This window comes from Pongo abelii, chromosome 14 (genome assembly GCF_028885655.2).
Source record: "Pongo abelii isolate AG06213 chromosome 14, NHGRI_mPonAbe1-v2.0_pri, whole genome shotgun sequence".
NCBI classification, from domain to species: Eukaryota; Metazoa; Chordata; class Mammalia; order Primates; family Hominidae; genus Pongo; species Pongo abelii.
In genome coordinates this window covers 97,869,321-97,895,959 of record NC_071999.2, presented here as the reverse complement: position 1 = coordinate 97,895,959, position 26,639 = coordinate 97,869,321, and the positions used below count along the sequence as shown (strand labels likewise).

The window sequence follows — 26,639 nt, the reverse complement described above, 5'->3', positions numbered from 1 at the left end:
TGGGCAGTTACACATTATAAGGTTAAAGTAGGTGTATGTTGGCAGGAGCTAAAAGAGCTTTTGAAGGATTGTGGAGAGAGATTTAATTATTTTCTGTTGGTTGCATGATGGTTGGCAGTGGATTGAAATTTGAACAGTAAATTAGACTTCAACACTGTCTTATTACTCATGGAGCCATACCACTGACATTTGAAAAATATTCATACTTATAGTGTACACAGTGACTGTACTGTTTCTTGGATGAAAAAATACACTAGTCATTTTCATGTCCATTCATTCAGTTGCTCATCACGGGCACAGGTAATTTATTAGAGACTGCCCCTAGAGCATAACAATGGAAATAATATGAGCTCTGGCACAGATTTCCAGTTTTTGCTCTGCGAGTTGCTGCTGTTAGGATCGTGAGTTCCTGAAATAATGTCTCCAATCTTTAGTTTTTTATTTCTGGAAATAGCGACAATAATGACATCTCTTTAATAGAGTTGCTATGAGGAGATAATACGAAGTACTTAGCTGTGGTCAGTCTTCAAGTAAGTAGTAATGTTCTCTACTCTAATTAACTAGACATAATCCTAATATTGATGAATAGGCTGTCTATTCTGACCCTGTAAGGATGTATAAACAAACAAAGCCACATTAACTTAATTTCCACCTTTATAATCACAGCCTGCAAAACCTAGATCTCAGGTCTCTAAAGAACCCTTGAAATGGGGTGTTGCTGAGAATCCCTAGAATGTCCCTCAGAAGTGTGCTTCTACTGAGGGAGGCACCAAGCCGCTGCACCCACAGTGCTGCTGCACTCACAATTGTGGTCTCACCCAGGGACCATCATCTCAGCTGTCTCGGGTCCATCATTGATGATCTTCCAGGTGCTGTCATGGATATATGAATGCCCAGACATCCCAAAACTTTCTGGTGGTCTGAGGCAACATGTGGAAGTACCCCTCATTCTCATATTTCTACTGACCCAGATGCAGTGGGGACTAAGATGGGAAAGAAATTTTAGTGGGAGACACAACGATGCACTTGAAATTGGACTCCTTTTGTACCCATGATGCTCACGGTGCCTGCTCTTTCTAACATATGGATGATTCTTCCCATAAGTAGAGTTCTAGCCACCTAAGCTCTCAGTTTCACTTAGCCAGATATAGCTGATTCTCACTTAGATGAAACCTGGGACACTCACTCATGGAGTAATCTAGTAAAAGAAACAGACATCTAAACAATTGATTAAAGTATGTCTTAGATAAATGCTATCACGGGGCATACGTCAAGTGTAAGGGATGCCAGAGAAAGAAACAGTCAGTTGATCAAGTCTTATAAAGAAGTAACATTTACTTTTGATTTTGAAAGATTGGAAAGGGAAAACTCCAGCTGAAATGCCTGCCCCAAACCATAGAGATATGAAAGGGCATTTTGTATGCCTGGATGTGTTTCCATGTGTTGGAAAGTAGAAAAAAGAGAAATATAGAGGTGCAGAGAAAATGCACAGTGAAGGGATTTGTACACAAACAATTGCATTGTTGATTTTTAAAATAACAATCACCTACGTGGGGAATTAGTTTGCAAGGGAGGTAGCAGATCGATAGGTTAGGAGTCTGTTATAAAAATCCAGAGGGGGGAAAAATGAGGCCCAACTGCAGTAGAAATGGTGGTAAAATGGAGGTACCAGCCCAAGAAATAGAGCAGTAATACAACTGCAATTATTGCAAATATCACAAATATTATACAGACTAAAACACAGGTAAGAGTCTGGATTTTTCATAACTTTTTGTCACTAAACAAATGTAGATGTAACTGCTTACAATGTTTTTAAACCTCTTCTGCTCATCTCTCATGACGACTCCTTTGCTCCCATTTCCCGAAAATCTTTAAACTCTGTCCCATCCTCATATCACTCTGTTCTTTAACTAGAACTCCTTTCTCCCCTATGTGCTGGTGTTTTCTCTGTATGGGATACTCTCTCTTCTCTTACTCGTTTCACCTAGCTAGTTCCTACTTACCCTGCACGTCTCTGAAAATCATGTTGTTAAATTAGGTTCCCTAGAAGTAGATGCTTGGTCAAGAGATTTACTGGGGGTAGTGCTCTCAGTGAAGAGGAGTGAGGGAGGCAAGATAAAGCAGGAGATAAAAGTTATGCAAAAAGGTGCTCTGGGCTGGAGTCTAGCCTGCTCTGATCCCACCAGAAAGCAATGAAACACAAATTGCAGCACAGAGTTGATTTCATCTTCAGGCTGGTAGGCCCATCTTCTGAACCTCAGTCATTGATTGATGACTAGGGTGTAGGGAGGGGGTGTGAGGAGCAGAACATGGACTTTGGGCCAGGTGGCAATTCTGTGAAGAAGGCACTGTCACCAACACATCCAGCAGTAGGGGGTTGGGTGTGCTGTAGGTCAAGGGGAGAGTGGAGATGAGAATATCCACTATAATTCCTTACGGACTGATTTCCGGCTGCTTCTCCAGCATACTCCTGTAGCACCCTGCCCTGCACCAGCCCATCCTTCACAGGCTATCACAGGTGCTGTAATCTCCAAGGCAGCAGAAATTACTGCTATGTATTTTTAATGTGGTAGCCCAGAGCCTCACACACAGTAGGCACCCAATAAAGATCCGTTAATGATGAACAGAGAAAGCTAAAATCACATAGAAATTCTTCAGTAGGGAATTTCTTTTGAAGCAGCTTACACTCTTCAAGATGTCAAGTTATTTGTACTCATTTGTATGCAGTTAAAAATCATCTGCTTCATCACGATAGGCAAGAGACAGAAAGAGTCTTGATATTCACATTCTTTTATTAACAATCCTCTGAACAGGTGTGATTTCTCTCTATACTGTACCTCCTGTAAATTGCTCTTCAGTTTATTTTGAATTAAAATTTAAACATTTGTTTACTTCGTGAAATCTTCAGGAAGCTGAACAGTTTGTAATCCTGGCTGTTACAAAACTTTTAGAGAGAAAAGCAATGCATTTGCAAGTAAAATGAACAGGAAATTGCTAATTAGGAATCCCAAAACAACAATGTGTTTTCCCAGGAATAGCATTAAGAACTTTTAAGATAAGTAAATAATAAAAATAATAATAAAGTTTGTTGGTGAATAGCTCCCAAAAGACACATATGAGAAAGAACGATAAATAATGTCAATATATAGACTAATAGATCAGGTTTGTGTATGCGTCTTGAGGCTTTCTGTGTTGACTTGGATGGAGTCCCAAAGAGAAGCTGACTTGCATGTCTGCATGAATAAATTCCTAATTAGCTGCTTAGTCCTCAAGCTTTTACATTCTACAAATAGCTTGATCTACCGGTCTGGACTAGGCAAGAACTTTTGGTCAAATAATATTTTTAAATTGTAGAACCAGATCATATTGAAACTATCACATTGAAAACATGGAGAAATCTTTAACCAAAATATCTGCACTCAAAATTGTATATAAAACTTCAACCTTCATTAGAGATGATATTTATTTCTAATTTATGTCTTTCAAATGAAATAATATTATCATTAATAAACCATGAATTTTCCTTCCAGATTGTTTTTCTGGAGATGCTAGACTAAGAACAGATATGACTGATATTTACCTTATGTCTACTTTCAGTTACTCAGCAGTCTATTATCATCAGTATTTAAAAATCCAAAAATAGCCATTATTATGCAAAACTCTCTATATTGTATTATGTATATTTGTTTGAAAGAGCAGTGATTTTTAAAACGATGTACCTCCTGAGCAATGTTACAGATCTGAATGTGGCTTAAATGATTAATTTCCATTGGTGTTACTAAATATCTAAGGAGGATGTGATCAATGCTCTTCTTCCAGAAATATGCAATACTTAAAATTCTGTCTATGTTAAAGACTTCATCCATCTGAAATGCAAAATTCATTATGTAGAAGGTGCTCTGTACAACAAGATGGAATCCCATTAGATACCGAATCTGCTCTAAAATAGTCAAACAAGAATCTCACATCATTTCTACAGTAAGATTAGTCATATTATGAAATCCAAACTTCCTTGCAATACAAATGTGTTCTTCCCTATTTTTTTAATAGTCTAAAATCTTAGGAAAAAAAAATTACCAAAAAAAGTAATTGTGATGGCCAAAGGCAGTGGTTCCCAAACTTATGTGCTCATCAGAATCATCTGGAGAGCTCCTTAAAACATAAAATCTGGGACCCTACTCTCAGGGTTTCTTATTCACTAGAGGTCTGAGTTGGGGACCTGAGAATTTGGGGACCACACTTTGGAGACCACTGCACTTGAGGCTTGGGAAATCAATAAGCATAAGTTCTTAAAAGTTTTTTCCTTGTCTCCTTCGGGAGTGTCGCATTGCATTTCTCCTTAATCTTTACATAATGTAATTGGTATTTCTTTTAAATATCTTCCTTCTTCTCTAATAAATTAGGTGACATTGAAGGAAATACCTATATTCTTGACAAATTATTAGATGAAATGAAAAAAATTATAAGGGAAGACTAGAGTTCTTATATCAAAACCAAATATGGCAAACCAATATGTAAACTTCTCAAAATAAGCCCAAATGTATGATTATGTACTGACAATAACATTCCTGAATGTATGGATTTATATAAAGAAATTTAGATACAAAGTAATGATTTCTAGCCAATTTCCAAATGTCATCACATGCCGTTTCAATACGTGGGATTAACTTAATTTTTTTCATTGTACCACTCTTATGCAGTCTAGATACTATAGTATCAGTGAATTTCTAATATTATGACATGTTTTACATTAAAATACAGTAAATCATTCACTGATAAACTTTTGTGCTCTGATATGGAACTACAGGAACTATAATAAAATAAATAGGGAAGAATAATTGTCACCACCAAAGATGAAGTTCTCTTCTTGTCCTTGTCTGCCTCCTGATTCAGGGTGTGATGTGAGAATCAGATTGGCCTGGGTTCCACTCACACAGGTTGGCAAGCAGTGTTCGGTTAGTCCTAGTCAGTCCACTTCCACTCTTTAATCTCCAATCCACTGGTAGGACAGTGCAGTAACTACCCATATTCTTTCTGCTTTATGCAATTCATTTCTCAAATAATTATAAAACTGACATTGAAGAACTATTGAACAAATTTTTATTTGCTCTTATTTTATTTGACAATGTGTGCTTGTATTTTATTTGAAATGCCCTGGCATTTCAATTGTTCCGAGGTAAGATATCATATCTTTCTGTATTTTGTAAAAACATAAGATGATTCTATTGTAATATTTTTATGAATCATTATATTTTTAATTTTTTCCTTTTTCAGAAAACAACTAAAAGGACTTGGTAAAAAAATTACAGAAGCACATAGAAATATAATCAATCAACTTTTCCTCCTACACATGTCCTTTAACCCTCCTCTTCTTCTGTAGCATTTTCATATCACTAGCTGTAAGGCTGCCTCCTTCTTTATAAAAATCAAAATTATATTCTTTATTTTAATCTGCCATAACCATTTAATTATTTCCTTGTTAATGGAGATTTTGGTTGTTCTACCTTGTGCTAGCATAAAATATGTGCAATTCATGCTCTTTTGTTTACATGGATGAAATAGATGATTCAAAGGTCATGTGTATTTGCAATATTGATACATGTTGCCCAGTTACCCTTCAAAGACTCAAGAATAGCTTCCCCTCTATTGGGATGTTGAAATACCTTTTTCTCTACATGCTGGTCAATGCTATGAATTATCAAATTTAATGATCTTTGCAAATATAAGTGAAAAAATAGTTATTTGATTTGTATTTATTTGATTTTTAACATTGAGGGTGAGAATTTTCTTTGTTTAAAAGTCACTGATATGTTCTGTAAACTATCTATTCATGCACTTTGCCTAATTTTCTATCAGCTTTTTGGCATTTTCCTAATTCATTTGAGGAAGTATTCGTTCATTTAGTGGCAGAGTGATCTTTTGTGAGAAAAGTTGTATATGCTTTATTCTCGGTGTGGTTATGTGTTTGTAGTTTCTTTATTGTATGCATTTCTCTGCAAAGAAGATTTATATTTTCCAGATAACACAAACATGACAGACTTTCATTCACTATGAATAATAACTTTTTATTCTTTAGAGGTATATTTCTGGTTTTGTTCTCTTTTTTATTCTCCCTCTCGTATACCACACAAAAATTGGCCAATTTGAAATAAGATGTTTGTTTTCTCTCAAAATTTATATTCACAATTACCCTCCATAAAGTATCTAAATTATATAAATCTTTGCTTGTGTGAAATAAGAAATATGTGTATACACACACACACACACACACACACACACACACAATCTCCCCAGTCTTTGAACTGGAGCTCCTAAAACGGCGAATGGGATAATTTTCAGTTCTAATATTTGGTCTTTGACCCCATTTCCTGACACAGTGTCTAAGACCTTTATAATTTCCTGAGTGATAGGAACAAGCATCTAACACATTCCTCCTAAATCGTCTGGAGTTTCCTGGGTGATAGGAGCATCTTTTTTTCTAATAAGGTAATTCCTGATGGCCTCTTGGATGGGGGCTAGTCACCAGAAAAACCAAACCATGATTAGAAGCTTGGAATTTTCAGGTTGACTTTCCATTCTCCACAGAGGAGAGGGGCTGGGAATGGAGTTAATCAGTTGATGATGAATTAATACTCAATGAGTGATTGATCATGTCTACATGATGAAGCTGGAATAAAAATCCCAAAAGTAGGGTGCTCTGAGAGCTTCCAGGTTGCTGAACATATGAAAGTGCTGGGAGGATGGCATGCCCAGAGAGGACTTGCAAGCTTCACATTCCTTCTTCCATTTCTTGCCCAGTGTATTTATTCCCTTTGGCTGTTCATGAATTGCATCCTTTATAATAAAAGAGTAAACACAGGCAAAGTGTTTCTCTGAGTCCTGTGAGCCATTCTAGCAAATAATAAAACCCAAGAAGGGACTCATGAGAATCTCCAATGTGTAGCCAAGTCATATGGAAGTTGTGCATAATCTGGGGACCTACTACTTGTGACTGGCATCTAAGGTGGGGAGCATCTTGTGGGACTAAGCCCTTAACATGTGAAGTCTGTGGTAACTCAGGTTAGTGTGGTAATTCAGTTGAATTATACGACATACAGTTGGTGTTCAAAGAGAACTGGACAATTGCTTGGTGTGGGAGAAATTCCCACACTTCTGGTCACAGAAGTGTTCTGTGTTGAGTGTGAATACAGAGGAAAACAGATTCCCCCTACCCGCATCCCAGGTGGAAGCCACCAATGACTTCTCAAAGCACATAGAATAAAATCCAAGCTTCTTCCCGGGCTTATTTGACCTGACACTTGCCCAAGCTACAGTCTCATTCCAGACAATCCTCCAGCATCATCTGCATCACCCTGAGCCACACATGCTGATTTCCCTTCTGTTCCTTAGACACATGAAGCATGGTATTCTCTCTATTTGGAAAATTCAGATCTTTCCACATATTCAGCCTAAATGTGATTTCCCTAGAGAAGGTTTTCCTGGATACTCAATCTAACATGCCCTTAACCCAAGTTCTGTGGCATTAGCTTCATGAGAGCACAGGCTTGCCATCTCATTCCTCACCTAAAATACTACCTGTGATAATTAATTTTATATGGCAACTTGGCTAAGCTGTAGTACCCAGTGGGTTTGGTCAAGTAGCAGTCTACACGTTGCTGTGAATGTATTTTTTAGATGTTATTAATATTTAAACCAGTAGACTTGGAGTAAAGCATCTTAGCCTCCATAATGTTGGTGGTCCTCATTCAATCAACTGAAAGCCTTAGGAGATACTAAGGTCCCCAGAAGAGGATGGAATTCTACTTTCACACCACCTTTGGACTCAAGACTGCAACTTCTGGGAGGTTCCTTGCAGAATTTCCAGCCTAGTAGCATTCCCTGTAGATTTTGGACTTACCAGTCCCCACGATCACATAAGCCAATTCCTTAAAATAAGTTGCTTTCAGAGAGAGAAAGAGAGAGAGAAAGATTGGTTTTGTTTTTGTTTTCTGGACGGCAATGACTAATACACTACTACATGCAGTCACATAGTAAGCCCTCTGGCTGCAGGTGTGATGTTTATGCTGTGGCTCTCTCTACCCTACAGAGCATGAGTACTTACCTCTGTAGAACTGTATTCTAATTTGAGATGCATGATTTCATATAAAATGGCAATGACTCAATTCCAAACCAATGTACCACACATGTTTTAGTAAATAGCAATACTTGTTATATTTAAATATACATTGCTTGTTATAAACATGATATTTTTATTTGGTACTAAATAATTTAACCATATTTATTCTAAACTGTTGTTGATTTAATGATCTAATATAACTAAAAAGGTCTAGATTCTCTCTAGAATAATCCAAAAATGAACAATATTTCACACATATAATTATACTTTTCATTTTTCTGAATATTTCATTTCTTCATGACTACTCTGAAATAAGAAAATATTTTTATTTCTTTATTTTCCTGAAGAAGTAGATGCATGCGAATTATTTTTGTGTGTGTGTTTAGACAAGCTACTTTCAGAGTTTGATCTTTAATCAGTTTTATACATAATTGTAGCCACAAAAAAAAATTAATCATGTAAGCCAAAATGCGGCATTAATGTAAAAATAATTTCAAATCAAATTTTGTAGAAGTTTTTTCAATAATATCTAACAAATTTCCTTTATTTGATTTGAAAAATACATCAGAAAAGAAGGATTTGGATGATTGGCCAATAAAATGTGCTATCTGATGAGCTATTCTTATAAATTCAATTAGACTACACTACAGTCTATTTGAAGAAAAATATATTATGAATAGGTGACTGTTCTTTTTCAATCTCCCTTCTAGCATTTTACTTTAAAATATAAATCATTCAACAATGAATTTGTATGCTATGATATGGAAACACTGGAACTAGACTAATAAACAATATTTTCCATTTTTGCAGTTTAGGAAACTTACATCCATTTTACTGAAAAGGGAATAGCTTTTCAGGTGTAACCTCAATATGAAAACGAAGGATGAATAAGAAACTGCTCTGGCTAAAGTAAGAACAGGCGTCCTGGAGCCCTTGAAGACTGCTGCTGTTTTGCAATTACACAATCTGGAAGTCACAAGTCTATAGAACTGTGATGAAATCTGTACTCCCAAAGAGATAACAACTTCTGTGCCAAACAGATGGGAAAAGGTCCTTTAGGTTTCCACTTCAGTGAACTTTTATCTCGCTATCTTTTATCTTTTTATCTTCCTCTATTCAACCTCTGGACGCATGTAACAAGTTAAAAATAGTATCCTCGTACTGTGTTGGCATGGCAAGAAACTGAGTAGACACATGGGAAAAGCGGATGTTTAACCTCATTTTTTCCTAGGGATTCTGTTTAAAATACCTATTTCCTTTGGGAACTCAGTGGATAAAGGGAGATGACTAGAATTGTAGCAGCGTTGAAATTGCCGTGTCACCCAAAACAATCTGTTGTGTGATATACTGAAATTTAGCCTGGCTTCAGAAATTTATTTCCAATCAACTGATAGTTCATTAAGATCAGCTGTAAGACTAACCAGTGAGTGACTGTTCCCAAACCACTGGTTAGAAATAAGCATTTTACTTTTATCTCTATAGTGCTTTATCTTTGTATCTTAACTTTCAGTTCTCCCTTGAAAACACTGACATAGTGCATGGGTTCAAGTGACTATCACTCTCCAGTTTGGAGTATCTGATGATCTGCCTATTAAGATATAATTTCTCAGTTTTCAGATCCAACAAAATAACCATTTAAAGTATTAATAAGGGAATATCTCCTACTCCCAAACCCAAATCCCGAATACTAATTTTTATTAACTCATAAAAGAACCTTTACTAGAGGCCACTAAACCCAGAGCACTTCACTCAAGAATGCATATGCCTTTGTCTTACAAATGGAAGTCTTCTAATCCAAGACAGAACCCATCCAATGAAGAGAAAATGTCAATACAATAGTTTCATTTCCACTGAAGTAAATGAGCATATTTTATTTAACAATAACATGATTGAACAGTTATTGACTGTTTACTATGTTATATCTAGGATTCTAAACTGTTCATGTGAATAACTCATTTAATTTTCAAATATTAGGTAGGTATTACTTTCACCTACTTTTCTCTTTTTTGAGATAAAGTCTCTCTCTGTCACCGAGGCTGGAGCGCAGTGGTGCAGTCTAGGCTCACTGCAACCTTCACCTCCCGGGTTCAAGCAATTTTCCTGCCTCAGCCACAGTAGCTGAGATTACAGGCATGTGCCACCACACCCAGTTAATTTTGTATTTTTAGTAGAGACGGGGTTTCACCATGTTGGTCAGGCTGGTCTCGAACTCCTGACTTCATGTTCTGCCCACCTCGGCCTCCCAAAGTGCTGGGATTACAGGCATGAGCCACTGCGCCCGGCCTTATCCACATTTTAAAGATAAGAAAAGTGATGCACTTAGAGACTAATGAATATGTCTTAATTCACATCACTGGTAAGTGGTTAAGCTTTATTGACAACCTTAGTAGCATGGCTCCTGAACCTGTTTCTAACCACTGAGCCTTATTGGCTTTATGAATGAATGGTTGCCTTATAATGAATGAGAGAAGGCTTCTAATACTAAATAGTCACGACATGCCCATGAAGCTGAAATGAAAGAGAATAGTGAGAAGGAGAAAACATAATCTGAAAGTTTGTACACAAATGAAAGTAATGCAGTGTAGAGGCCACTCAACTCAGAGCATTTCACAAAGGAATGCATTTGCTCCCACTCGCTTTCTTGCTTCCAAGTCTGCTGATTAAAATTCCATCCAACTTGAAAGATTTTGTAAACTATTCCCACTTGTAAATATTTGTTCTGTGTTCTTCTCTTCTATATCCTAATCTACATGAGAGATGGACTTATGTCTATTTTGTCCATCACTGTGTCCCTAGCATCTAGAACAGTGTTTGTGAAAGAGTAGACAGTGACAAAGTTATTTTTATTGTTACTATATTTTTGTATTTATGTATTATAGGATTTTAAGTGAATACAAATATACAGAAAATAGAGTATAACACTCCATTCCCATCAAACAGCTTCAATGATTACTCACTCAGAAAACTTCACTTCAAATATAATATGACCTTCTTTCTCCCACTCACTGAATTATTTTAAAGTATTCTCAGTCATTATCTCATCTCATCCATATTTTAAAGAATTTATTTTAATTGAATGAAAACCCATATCACATATTACCTCTTTCGTTAAATACTGTTGAATCCTCTCACCAAAACAGAATTTTCCCCTATTTGAAAGTCTGTGGGATTGTACACTTCTTTTATTTCAAAATCTGTTTTGCTGTGAATGTGTTTTGTGAATATGTTTTCTACCAGTTTTAGATTCCAAGTCCCTTAAAGATTCGGAAAATATCTCATATACCTTTGCATTCCATTCAAGGTCTATTGCAGTATCTTGAATTTGGAAACTAGTTTTCTGTCTTCTCTGCACCACTTCCAGGTACATGGAAAAGGATGCTAAAATAGTACTCTTTCTGTTTCCATTTCAGCTGAGAACAAGGGACAATAGATGGCATATACCCCTCACTTTCAGTGAGGTGCTAGACATGAAAAGCAGATGACTGAAACCTTGTTTTCAGTCCCACAGTTTGACATCCACCTTAATTGAATAAAAGGATTGAAGTTGAAGGGACCAAAGCAGAGAACTTGTTTGAAGAAAGCTGATTGAACTGCTATAGCATTCCCTCATTCATTGGTCCTAGGTGAGAGAAGTGTTGAAGGATCCTTGGAGCTGAAAGGACTAAAAGGGCTGGTAGTTGGCCTACGCCTAAGCAAATGGAAGGCAGCCCATTCTTGTAGCAGAAGTTGGCTGTCTAGTGGCAGAGTAAAGAGAGGCAGCTGCATTAGGTGTAGGCTGTACTTCCACCGAAAGTAGAAAAGAGAGGGAAGGTTTCTATGGGTTAGAATAGATGATGTGGGAGAAAACGAACCCACCGAAAGATCTCAGCAGAAAGAGGCCAAAACATTACCATCACATGGAAAAATAGAGGGGGGAGACATTGTCTTAAGACACAAAAGCCCTAGGGCATCAGCTGTTAATACCTGCCAGGCTAGAAAGCATCAATGAGATATCATAGAATTACCAGTCACAAAGAATGTTTTCTTCTCTCACCCCTTCTTTCTCACTTTTGATCCGTCATCTCCCCAGCTCCAAACCTCCCAACTACAAGCACAGGGGAGTCAGAAACATTGTTTGAAGGACGAGGAGAGTGCAAGGTTGGCACACGAACCTGAAACGGTTCACATACACACCCCACTAGGGACTCTTAGACTGAAGCAGAACCTAACTGGAGGAGGGGAAAAACGAAGAGTAAGAGAATTTCACACGTTTGATTACTAGGTTGGACTGGACATTTTCATTACTGAATTTACACTGTTTATGGAACTAACCCATAATGAAAGAGCCTTCAGGCACTAATAGTGAGCAAAAAAGTTCTGACAGCTGGCCATGATTTTATTCTGGTGACAAAGTAAAAATAGCATTCCTAGAGGATTTAATGTTTCTACTCAGACCTTTCTGAGTCTGGCTTTCTGAATGTAATGATTACACACGCTTAACAAGAGACAACTGATTATCAAGCCAATACGTCATTAAAGAGAGATACGGAAGACCTGTCTCAGCTCAGAAGATGAGATACCACGCAATTATTGCCGCATTCATAGAGCATTTTTAGAAAAGACCAAAATGTGTATATTGACCTGAGAATGATGAATATTTTCCTAGGCTTTAACAGTAGTTAGGAATGTCAGGACTTGGAGCCAAGTTGATAAAATGTGAATGTCCTTGCAAACATCTCCTGTATTACAGTTGGCCCTCTGGATCCACCAGTTCCAGATCAAGGACTCAACTGTGTTCAAGGATTCAACCAACTGCGAATCAAAAATATTTAAAGAAAAAAATATATAAAAATAAAAAACAATACCAAGTTTTAAAAAACAGTATAACAACTATTTACACAGCAGTTACAGTGTATTAGGTACTATATTTAGTCTAGAGATGATTTAAAGTAAACAGGAGGATGTGCATAGGTTATATGCAAATACTACCCCATTTTATAGCTGGGACTTGAGCATCCTTGAGTTCTGGTCCTGAGAGAGGTCCTGGACACAATTCCCCATGGATACCAAGGGGCGACTATATTTGTTATAGACCCAAACCATGAGATAACTACTTAGGGACTATCACTGAAATAAAAATTACCTAACAAGAAAGCGTAATAGAGGAAGGCAGGGAGAGTCAGACTGTGGCATAGGGATATTACACAGCCAAGAATCCTGCAAATTTATTTTCTGTTGATTTCAAACCATTGTATTTGTCTAATTGAACCTAGAATGTGTAATATGCAATGTGATGAATTCTGTAGTCCCTTATATCTGAAACTGCACTTTTTATTTTTGTCACAAATGAGCAGAAATGTTTCAGTTCTTCCCTTAATGAAGATTGCAAACTCAGACTTTTGACCTTGGGCGGGTCTTTGCACGTGGATCTACCCCTCATCCCAGTGCCTCATCTTTTTGATAGGAACAATCTCACCCAACACGTCTCTAACCCAAAACATTTCAGATTCATGGAGTTCTTTAGATTCCCATTTCACAAAAATGTCCATGAAAGTGCATACCATGAGATGTACATGGTCTTAAAGTTGTCCGGAAAAAAAAAAAAAATCAGCATCTGGAGTCAGCATAGATTGTAACTTGTATGACTCATCTCTCTTCATCTAATCTTCCTTTCAGGCGTCAACTTCACTTTGGACTCACATATTACCCATCAGAGCGTTATCACCAAGTACAAAGTCCCAAATCTTAGTTCTCACTAATGCTTACAAAAATGTCATTCCCTCAGAGTCTTGTTATTTTCAAAGAATTACTCATTGATGTTCAATGATATTAATCATTCTTAGACTCTTAGATAATACAGGAGCTCTATTCCAAAAGAAACTGCAATAGAGAAGAATAAAGAAGATGTGTGACATATAAATGCAAAAAAAAAAAGTATTATAGGTATCACAGTGCATTTAGGGGTTAAAATGAAACACAAATGAGGGGATTCATACCCCTAAGATTCAAGACGAAAGTGAGAGTTTGGCAAAGCTGCATATACAGTTGCATGGAGAAAATGATTTAATTGAAAATTATTCAGTTAATTGTGGGCATTTCAAGCTCCATGGTAGATTGCTGAAGTGAAGAAGAAGTCTTCAAATCACACTTTTTAAGTAACCTCCAATTCTGAACCAAATATGATAGGCTATAGATATGACAATGATAATTATCAGGAAGGTATAGACAAAGGATATGAGAAACTGATTGGATAGGTAGAATTTGCCAGGAAAAAAAAAAAAGAAATAGAAAACAAACTGGTGTTTAAGTCATAAAGAACATACTGCCTTTGCACAAGAAACACAGGAAAAGCAGCCAGTTGTTACATTAATAAAATTCAGAAATTCAGACAATCCTAAGACCTGATTGTTTTTAAAATGAAGTTCAAAACTTTTGGAAACTAGGACAGATGTTAAATAGGAAAAATATAATTGAATGCTGTAAGGTCAGGAAGAAAAAAGAAAGATTGAAATTGAAGTGGCTTTCCAGCTAGATAATGGGTAAAAGAAAAAAAAATTGAGGTTAACAAAATTATGGTCAGGAAAACTGTCATTGCCTGGGTAGAAAGAAAAGTGAGAATTGGTAGAGTACAAACTCTCAGAGATTTATACAGTTTTCTATTTTATCTGATTTTAAAAACTCATGCACAACCAGTTGAGGAAAAGGGTCAGCTTATCATAAGAGCTAGAAAAGAGAAAACTGGATTATGAAAGAAGCATTCAGGAACATTAACTTAAGATGAAGTAGAAATAATGTGGCACATTAATTTTACCAGGGTGCTATGATATTGCAAAATATATATTTGGTCTTCTTCCCTGTTTCTTGGCATTTGCTAAAATGCTTGGAATCTCCAAAGTGCTTTTTGTATGCTAAAGTTGACTGACACTTCAGAAAGACAGAAGCATGATTAGAGGGTTGGGACTTTCAGGCCCTCCCACCAACCTCCAGGGAGGGGAGAGGGGCTGAAGGTCAAGTTGATCACCAATGGCCAATTGCAAAATTAATCATGTCTCCATAATGAAGTCTCCATAAAAATTCAAGAGGACAAGGTTGAAAGAGCTTCTGGATAGCTGAACACAAAGAAGTTCTTGGAGGGCAGCTGCCCAGAGAGGACACGGAAGCTCCTCACCCCTTGTCCCATACTTTGCCCTAGGCATCTCTTCATCTGTATCCTTTGTAATATCATTGATTAAAAAAATGGTAAACATAAGTGTTTCTCTGAATTCCATGAGCTGCTCCATCAGATTCATTGAACCCAAAGAGGGGGTTGTAGAAACCCCAACTTGAAGCCAGTTGTTCAGAAGTTCTGGAGGCTGGGACTTGGAACTGGTCTCAGAAAGGCAGGGCAGTCTTGGGGACTGAGCTCCCAGCCTGTGGGATCTCCAGGTAGATAGTGTTGGAATTGAACTGGAGGACACTCATCTGGTTTTGGATGCTTGGTGTGTGGTGAAAAAAAAAAACCCACACTTTTGGTCACAGAAGTTCCGTGTTGATGATTGTTGCGGTGGTATAAAAGCAGAGGAAAAACATGGTTTGAGAGTTCTCTTCAAAAAGGTACTTAACAGATACTGGCTAGTTTAAGAGTCACTGTGGAGGTCAATTCCTGGAGACTGAGGGACAGTTACAGGATTATCTGTTAATCAAAAGGGAAAAGGAAGTCCTGGTAATTAAGGAGCTGTCACCTGAACTTCAGTGCCCAGAAAGAAAAGAATGAATCATCAAACAATCAATTTGCAATCACAGAGAACTGAGAACAAAGACTAACATGCCTTTTAGAGAACAATGTTGTTTTGTAATGAAGAGACAGGAAGGGGAGATAAAAGAGACTATAAGAGATACAGACTACATGGATTTCAATAATATTTTCTTCTTGAATCAGAAATTGTTTGAACTGTTGACCTCAGTGTTGCAGTAGAGTATATGATATGAATACAGTCTTCAAAATCATTTGAGTTAAATAGATTTTGTTTCAAAAATCAAACTCTTTTTATACTACAGATATTTGAGACATTTTCATCTACAATCACAAAGGAATTCCACCTCTTTTGATCAGCACATAGGTGATTTCACACAGTTTTACAGGACTGTCATGATATTAAAATAGTCTGTATGGCTCTCCTAGTCTTTGAAGCAGAATGTCTGTGCACATAAATAATCATATCAATCACCTCTTTAAAAATGCCTGCAGGAGAAGAAATCTTGCCAAAATAATTGCTTCACTCTTATAATGAAGAATAGACTTAATCTTGGCCACCAATTTAACCTATTGATGTGTTTGGCTTAATTCCTCTAGAATGAACCTGATGGGTATTATAACCTCCCATAAAAAAGGAAAACACTCTATCGTCCCCAAATGTAGTATACATTCACTTGTTGTCCATTTCCTCAAAACCGAATGGCATTACTTCAACTAACTGCAGGTCTCTGAAATGAATCTCACATATGAGGATTGCTTAGAGCTTTTCACCACAGATCACTGCTATACTTCATTTTTTCTCAAGGAGAAAGTGGTTAATAATTTCAGATTGTAACAGTGATCAGGACTTGACTTTATTTAGAAACTCTCCTAGATAAATTCAGCAGTTGAATATTGAAGCCTATGTATTAATGCTTTGACAAAACTATATCACAAAATTACTAGGAAAATCTGAATTAGTAGAAATTAAATGTATAAATAGCACTTTTTACAACGTTAATTTTTACTTTTTTTTGAGAATTGAAAACATAAAAAACAATAATGGCCCATAATTCTTGTATCACTTTAACACCTGTTTTCATTTAAAATAAATATGTACAATACAAATTAAAAAATAAAAGACCTCCCTGCCCCCTAGTACTTTGTCCTAAATTTACGCACATTAACAATTTTCTTGTAACTTTCCAGAAATACTCTATGCAGAACCAATATTAATATCTATTTTATTTTTTTGAAATCTGCTGGTAAAATATGTCCTATCCTGTTTCTAGTTAATTTTGTTTAATTATTTGACATCATTTCACAGTAGCAGATATAAATATGTATCAATTTGACTGCTGTGTAACATTTCATGATACCATAATCAATCAACGAGAATTGATGGATACTTACATTTTACCATTGAGTTGGCATTGAGAAAAAAAAAAAAATCTCATTCTAAATTTACATCAAGGGGATGGAACTGGAGGCCATTATGTTGAGTGAAATAAGCTAGGCACAGAAAGATAAACTTCACATATTCTCAATCATTTGTGGGAGTTAAAAATTAAAACAATTGAATTCTTGGAGATGGAGAGTAGAAGGATGGTTACCAGAGGCTGGGTAGAGTAGTGGGAAGAGGGTAATGGGGATAATTAATAGGTACAAAAATACAGTTAGACAGAATGAGTAAAATCTGGTATTGGATAGCACAACAGGATGACTGCAGTCAACAATAATTTGTTGTACATTTTAAAGTAACTAAAAGTATAATTGGAATGCTTATAACATAAAGAAATGATAAGTGCTTGAGTAGATAGGTACCTCATTTACCCTGATGTGATTATTACACATTGCATGCCTGTATCAAAATATCACATGTACCCCATATACACCTGCTATGTACACATAAAAATTAAAAATGAAAAAAATAATTGACTGAGTCATGACTAAAATTAAAATTTTAAGTTAATTTTTTAAGTCAAAAGACACAGAATTTTCTCATCGTCAAATAGAAAAGAGATAGAGTCCAATCAACTTACTTGGGGCATTAAAAGTGAAGTATTGGGGGAATTAAATAATGCTTCTGAAACCCTCAGTTCACGGCAACAGAATAATCAGGGCTGAAACATGCTCATTTTGGAAGTAGCCTTAGAGGTGGTAGGAGTATGTGAGGCTCATCTGCTGGCACTGAGGACCAAAGGGCACAGGAATAGGTTAGGGACCCATGAGACAGAAATGGAAGAGAAAAATGTGCTCAAGAAGGGGAAAATGTCCATTAAGGTGATGAGATTGGAAGAATTATTTGAAGATAGTTAAAGACACAGCGAAGCTTGTTCACAAAAGACTGGAGTCTCTATGCACTTGGAAGTAGCTAATAGACAGGAGTCTGTGGTGGTACAGGAAAGGGAAGGCATTAGCTGGAAGCAAATGAGAATACTAAGAATCACGTACTTCGCTGATCAGAAATGTGGACGGTTTTCATGGAGAGTCCTTGCTAACTCTGTGCTTTTTCAAATTCATAAACCATGAATGAGGTCTTTAAAAATATATTATGTAGAATAAAATATATTCATTGAGCTGAAAATACTGTCACTCTAAAAGGTTTCCCCAAATCATTGATTTCTCCAACAGTATTTCCCATTACACAAACCCCAGACCAACTGGTCAAGAGAGGAATGGGATAAATTCAAATTAAGGTTCTTGCAGCTGTAGATTCAGATAATATAATACAACATAATGTCATGTAGTATATTAAATATATTTATATGATATAATAATTTTTATTAATCACTCTGGGTTTCTCATTAGTCTTTGTAGAAATATACAAAAAGTTCAATTCCAGGTTGAACAGTTTGAAAAAATACTATGTCAAAGTAGAATTTAATTACTAGATCTAAGAAGCAGAAATGTTGACATGAATACACTAAGAACTCAAAGTACAAGAATGCTATCACTTCTCTCAGTAAAAGCAATAAAGAAATATTTGCAAAGTTCTTACATTGCAACATCCAAGGTGCATAATGAAAAAAGAGCACTAGTCATATCAGCCAATTATTTTATTTAAATTTAAATACAGATTTTGTCTTCAATTTTTTTCTGTGAAGTCTAAGTCTGAGATATTCAGATATTCAGGATATTAAGAAAATAATCACTTAATATTTCAGGAATGTAGCTTTTAACTACAATGAAAATGATCACCCAGAAATATATAAGTGGCTTTGTTATATAAATTTCTATTAAAATTGATTATACTATATGTTTATCATAGCAAAGTTAATTTGCTAAATAATGTTTTAAATGAACTCATCACTTTTGTGGTAACTAAACCACCTATCTGCATATAGGGTAGGTTTATTTGTAAGTCATTGTATTAGTCCATTTTCATAGTACTATGAAGAAATACCCAAGACTGGGTGATTTATAAAGGAAAGAAGTTTAATTGACTCATAGTTCAGCATGGCTAGAGAGGCCTCAGGAAACTTATAATCATGGCATAAGGGGAAGCAAATACGTCCTCCTTCACATGGCAGCAGCAAAGAGAAGTATATGTGCACAGCAAAGGGGAAGTCCCTTATAAAACCATCAGATCTCGGGAGAATTAACTCACTATCCCAAGTACAGGATGGGGGAAACCATCTCTATGATTAAATTATCTCCTACCAGGTCCCTCCCAGGTCACCTGGGGATTATGGGAACCACAATTCGAGATGAGACTTGAGTGGGGACACAGCCAAACTATATCTGTCAGAAAGCTTAACACCCTATCTTTCATTTTGGAGACCGCTCAAAAATATATTTTAACACATTCAAATCCAAAGTATACTTTTTAATGGATTCAAATCCAAAACGTAAAATATATAAATAAAAAATATATATATTTTATAGTTTAACAGATTCAGATCCAAAAGCAAAACCTCATTATCCTACATTCTGTAATAACCACTAGTATTGGCAAATCTAGAGACTTTTCCCCAACCAGTTTAATTGCCCACAGAGGGAGAATTTATGACTTTCTCAAGCTCAGGAGATTGCTTGAAAGTACAATCAGTTATAGGAAATAAAGGAAAAGAAACTGTCAAAGAAATTCTAGATAGGGAGGAAAAAAAGTGAACATGGAATTTCACTTCTAAGTTTGAGAATAATTGACAACATACCAATGAACAATGCCTCAAACAGATATATATATAAAAGTGCCCCCACTATTACATAGTCTCTCTCTCTTTCTCAATCTCTCTCTCTCTCTTTCTTGCATGCTGTCTTTCTATCAGACCATTGTAGGATGGACACAGGAACATTGTTAGGACACATACCCATATACCAATGAATCTTTTAATAGGTATTCACATTTCACTGAATTTCCTCACTTTCTAATACTCATGAATTTAAACTAAAAAGAAATACAATATTTGGTAAACAACAGACAGACTGGATAAAAAATAAATGGTGTTTAATTCAAAAGTAGGATTGTTGGTAAGTCATAGATAGGTAAAAGAGAAGACTTTCAAAATACCACAGGATGCTGTTATAGTTTTAAGATACTTAAAAGGATCAGGTTTTGTTGTTCTTTTCTTTGTTTTTTAACAAACTAAAGATAAGTATTTAATGTAGACTGTAAACTGTGTGACAAAGTTAAGACTGAATTAATCCCTTTAAGATTCAGAAAAAGAAAGCAAGGATGATGTAACCAGTAGGTTTTCACAGACCACATAAAATACCTTTTTGCTATATCTTCTCCATTCCAGCAGGGAAGTCCATCTGCAGCAGCTAATTCATTAGCACAAAGCTGATCAGCTAGACCTCCATAGAATGACCTGTACAGTCGAAGGCTGTTGATAAATTCTCTAAACGAAAGAAGAAAGAAAACAATTAAAACCAAACATCCACAATAAAGGCCATCAAAAATGATATATATTGTTATACATAATGTTTAGGATATAATTTTTATATTGTTATGCATAATGTTTAGAATATAATTTTTTAAATTTTCTCTATTTGTTTTCGTATATTTTAAATACTTTTCTAACCACCAAGATGAAAATACGTTATCTTTTTTTTCAAAAAAAAGCTAGTATTTGAGTTTATTCTTGGAATAAAAGGGTTCACTGGGTATGAATCTTGTATAACTTCACATCCAAGAAGTTGGGAATAGTATATACTGATGCATACAGACAGACATCACTTCATTTAGCCTCCCTGAAAGTCCTCACTACCTGCTATCATCTAAGCCACCATCAGAGTACTCATAATTTTCTTTTCCCTATGGAAAATGTCAGAGACTTACAACATGCCAAGTGATTGCTTACTGATGAAAAGTGTAGTAGGTTATTTTCCTATCTGGGTCTTCTTGGTATCTAAGAACAGAAAGTAATGTCTTTACTAAATATGACCCAAAACCCAGACACGTAAGATATTTCAGAAGCATGAAAATAAAAGTTATTGGAAGGAATAATATTTAATACATTAACTAAGATTTTTTCCTCCCACACTACTTTCCTTCCCCATATCAATTATGGGAGGAAAAATTCAACAACAAGCAGGTTTTTTGTTTTGTTTTAATTTAGAAAGCAAAAACTTTTCAGTTTTAAAACCAAGGCTTTGGAGGACCAAGAACTTGAGTTTTAACATTTCAAAAGGCCAAGTCCTAAAGGCCTTCATTATGATTTTTTTGACGTAAGCAATTGTTTTGGAAAAAGAAACGAAAAGCCCTAGGCTGATCATAGGAGATGCTCTCTAGACCAGAAGGAAGGGGCAGAAGAAGGAAATGTTGGAAGGAAAGTAAACTTTAGAAATTCATGGAATACGCAGTTAAAATGTAGCAATTATGAAATGTCATCCCTCATTAAAACTAAAAATATAATGTGTTTAAAAATGAGATCAAAGAAGACAGGTGATTCTAAATTATACCTGGAGTAACTAATTTTTTAAAAATTAAATCTCATTTTGTCAGCTCTGTTACTCAAGTTCATTAATTTTTAGTTCTCTCTCCTATTATTTTTTGTTTGTTTGTTTTAGAGATGATATCTTGCTATGCTGCCCAGGCTGGACACAAACGTATTGGTTTTTAAATAACTATTTGTGAATATTGCTGGAGTTGATTTGTAAAAAAGATAAGTATTACTTTCAAATATGTAACATCAAAACTCATAGAGAAAATCAGAAGTTTTTAGTGTAAGTATTTGGTGAGTATTTAAACCAGTTTTTAGCAAAGCTGAACCAGATAAGTGATAAAGTGGTTGCAAGAAGCATGATTCTGACTTAACTGTAACTTAGATTGATTACAACAAAGGCTTTATTTTCTTGATAGCACAGTAATTATATTATAGATTTACTACTTTAAGTCAGTTTCCTTTGCCAGAAAATAAGTCCCTCAAAGATGGCTATATCTCTACTAATTGGAATGCATGAACAAACGTCAATTTATATGTTGCAGCTACTGAAACATAATTGAGGAAGCAGACTAATTCTTTTTTAGAAAGGTGGGGTTTAATGAATGGCAGGATGTGTGACTCCTGTCCTAAATTTTATTCACTATAAATGATCACTTGTTTGGAATCAAAGAGTCTTCTAGCAATGAAGAGACCAGGCCCAAATTGATGGAATGTTGAGACTTTTAAATTGATGATGTAAAATTGAAAATATTTTTATGGACCCTAATTCAGTCTTGGTGGATAGCACCAGGTTCATTTCTCCCTTCAAAATCAATAGATCCTCATAGAGAAAGCTTTATGTCTTTCTTTTCCAGTCCTCTTTCCCACGGCTATACCGCCATTGCCTTAGTCCAAGCCTTTATCATCTTTCTCTGGACGTACTACACTAAGATTACATCCCTCCAATCTCTTCCCATTCTCAATGACAGTCACTTTCTAAAATTCAAATTTGATATTCCAGAGATTATGTTACTCACTTAAAGTCCTTCAAAGGCTTCTCTACAGCATTTTATCCAAGTTTCTTGGAAAGATGTGCAAGGTATCTTCTCACTTCAATTTGAACAACAACCCAAACCATACTTTAGGGTCCCACAAAAGGGTGGTTGTGTTTCCCAAACACACCGTCATACCTTTGCCTATATTTATTCTGAAAGGATTGTAACCTAGAAGATTTCCAGTCATTCTATGAACCATCATCTATAAATTATTGGTCAAAAAGTAATAAACACTATTGAGTACTAAGTTTTTTATTGGTACTAAGGATTCACAGGTAAGCAAGAGAGCCCCTGCCTTCTAAGAACACACATTTTGGGGAAAACCTACAACGATAATACAGTGTTAATAGTGCTAAATTTTAGTGCACAGAGGAATCAGAAGATATTTACAAAACAAGGCAGTATTTCAGTGTTCCATGCAAAACAAACAAGCAAACCAAACAAAAAGCCAGGATGAGTAAAGGTAAGAGGAAAGAAAATATGGATAGTTTGCAGTTTCATTAGTGGGGACTGTGCTTATGGGAATGAATTATGGTAAAATGGTAAGAAGAAACCATTTTATCATCAGTCTTATTGCTCATCATAAGACGTTTCTGTTTTATTGAAAAGGCAGTTGGAACCATTAAGTTTTCCAGCAAGCAGGTGTCATCATCATCATAGCAGCAACTTGGGAGTAGAAAAGCAGTGAGGTCACTTAGGTGGCTATAACCTGAGCAGGAGAAACCCTGAGGATGTGAGGAGCCTGTCAGTGAACAGAAAAACAAGTGAAAGATTTGTAAGACATTAGGAATCCAGAATTGACAGGTTAAAGTAAGAGTGTTAAGATAACACACACAATTTCTAATTGTGTTTTCCCCCTGCTCATGTGAGGGGATGGTCATGTCATTCCCTGAGATAAGAAATAAAGGAAGGGAAATCTCACCTTCTCAGTGTCCCACACTATATTTATGGTCATCGTTATCTCGCTCAATATTTTCATCTTTCCAAGGCACACATCACTTTCTAGCCACTTACGTAATATACGGATTAATCAGGACTTATTGTTTCTTAACTGTCTCCATGCTCTAGAATAAAATATTCAGGAAGGCAGAAATTTTGTTGTTTGCTTGTTTTGTTCACTGCCATAAATCATAGAGCAGTGGTGTTACATACAGTAGCCCCAATAAATAGTCATCAAATTAATAAATGAATGAAGTCTAAGGAATTAATGGTTTCATTCTCAACATGTTCAGTTTGAGATTTCTTTGGAATGTCTAGATAGAGAAATCAAACAGAATGCTACTTTCAAACTTACTAGGTGTAAATCTCATCTGGGGATTTTACCAAAATGCAGATTCAGATTCAGTAGTTCCAGGGCAGGGCTCAAGACTCTACATTTCAAAGCAGCACTCAGGTGATGTTGATGCTACTGGTTCAAGAACTATGCATATCATGGAAGTTTGCTGTTAAAGATGTGACCTTGGAAGTTAGTGGACTGGACATGTGATGTGAGACCCACCACCCATACGGGTAGTGACTAAAATAATGGACATGGAGAAAATCTTTCAGGAAAATAATATGCCATAATAAAAAGCCAAAAAGAGCTGAAAGTGGAGAGAGCAAAGGAAGAAAACTTCAAAGTTAAAGCACTATGAAAACTAAAGAATGAGTGAATTTGAAGGTAGATGCTTCACAGTATAAAATGCCATCCTGAGAGGTTAAATAAAATACTGAAAGTGTCCTTCATATGTGGTGACCATAATTATTATGTACTAAATTGTATCACCTCCTGCCACCGCCAAAAAAATTTCTTATGTTGAAATCCTAACTGTATTTGGAGACAGGGCCTTTAAAGAAATAATCAGGGGCCAGGTGTGGTGGCTCACGCCTATAATCCCAGCACTTTGAGAGGCTGAGGCAGGAGGATTGCTTCAGCCTCGAAGTTGGAGACCAACCTGGACAACATAGTGAGACCCTGTCTATACATACATACATATATACATACATACATACACACACACACAAAATAAAATTTTAAAAATTAAAAAAAATTAGAATTAAATGAGTTCATATGGGTAGATGCTAATCCAATATGATTGGTATCCTTATAAGAAGAGGAAGAGACACCAGGGACACACAGGCACAGAGAAAAGGCCACATGAAAACACCGGGTGAAGGTAGCCATCTGCAAGCCAAGGAGAGGAGCCTCTGCAGAAACCAAACCTGCCGACACTTTATCTTGAACCTTTCAACCCCAGAACTATTGAGGAAATTCATTTGTGTTGTTTAAGCCACCCAGTCTGTGGTATTTTGTTATGACAGCCCTAGCAAACCCATATAGGAATTAAAACACTTGAAGTAAAGTAATGAACTTCACATTTGCTGTACAATGAGCATTAGAAAGAGTATGGGAAACCATAAGTAGAGATTCCAAAAAAGAAAAATTAAAGATTTGTTCTTATGTATGCTCGTTTCAATGTGGAAGACAGTTGAAAATATTCGGGTATAAAAAAAAGGAGATAAGCGTTTGTGGTAATGAGCTTGTTTCTGGAGAGTCTAATTATCTACCTTCTGGGCACACAGGCGCTTGGAAGTTGGCTTCGGTCATCGGACTTGTTTGGGGTTTGAAAAAATGTAGGCAGAATTTATGTATGCTCCTTCTAGGCTGAAGCTTTAAGAACTAACGAGGTTTTGCCAGCTTCTGTTTCCCTCTAGCACGATGACTGGCAATGTTTCAGAGGAAGGCTGCCCTGTCATTCTGGGTCCTAAAGCCCAGGCAACTTAAGCAGTAATGGCTGCTGATCTGAAATGGCACAGGTTCTAAACAGAAACGCAATGTTATCATTCTCAACTAATGGTATGTTGGGGTAGTTTGCTATCACATCATAACTTAGTCTCTCTCGGTTGATACAATGCTAGGAAAAGAAAATTAGTAATTCATTAATCAGAAATTCTGCGAAAGAGAGAGAGAGGAAAGGCCACTGAAAACAGAATGGTTAGCTTTGAATTTTCTGAGGCTAAAATAAGGGAAGAAAGTCTGTATTATTATTAAGATGGGTTTGGGTTTGAAAAGACAGAAATTTGGGGGGAGATCCTACTTTGGAACACTATATTCTGTGTTTGGCAGAGTTTAGGTGGCAGGAATCAAGAGAAGTGTTGCAAAATGCAGTTGCACTGATAAATAGTAGAACTAGGGATCTACAGTAGGTATATTAAACAAAAATAATTGAGATGGTGGTAAAGGAGGGGAATGAAACACTAGTAGGCATAGTGAACTGGTCAAAAAGACTTACCGGCCAGGCGCAACAGCTCACGCCTGTAATCCCAGCACTTTGGGAGGCCGAGGTGGGAGAATCACCTGAGGTCGGGAGTTCGAGACCAGCCTGACCAACATGGAGAAACCCCGTCTTTACTAAAAATACAAAATTAGCCAGGCATGGTGGCGCATGCCTGTAATCCCAGCTACTCGGGAGGCTGAGGCCGGGAGGCGGAGGTTGCGTTGAGCCAAGATCGCGCCATTGCACTCCAGCCTGGGCAGCAAGAGCAAAACTCCATCTCAAAAAAAATAAAGACTTACCTACTACCACAGAGCAAATTAATGTTGGCCCTATTATCAGAATTCAAATCTCAGTTGCCAGCTCAATGCTCAAGCTAGCACACGACTACTTTTCCAGTTTTACATGAAATATTTCAATGAACAAAATACTATATTCTTAGAAAGTTTCTAAATTTAAGTTGTTGGGAGAGTGACTGCATCCATGCAATTATTTCTCTACTGTTATGAGAATATTTACTATTAAAATTAGGATCATAATAAATGCAGGGAGATGTTAACAGTCCCATCTAATTATCCTTCAGGGACTGTGTTTCGTATGTCAGTTGCTCATCTTGTGCTTGAACTATCTCTAGTACACAGAAATGAAATA

At 36.3% G+C, this 26,639-nt stretch overlaps 1 protein-coding gene across 7 annotated transcripts in view; it reads right to left on the bottom strand.

The window, feature by feature from the left end:
* The window catches only part of GPC5 (glypican 5), a 1,453,242-nt gene that overhangs the window by 1,067,892 nt on the left and 358,711 nt on the right, over positions 1-26,639 (bottom strand). For all 7 annotated transcript variants that reach the window (XM_063714990.1, XM_054529150.2, XM_024231053.3 and 4 more), the window contains exon 5: positions 20,528-20,653. In XM_063714990.1, the coding sequence (XP_063571060.1) occupies positions 20,528-20,653 (126 nt within the window). The remainder of the gene's footprint in view (positions 1-20,527; positions 20,654-26,639) is intronic.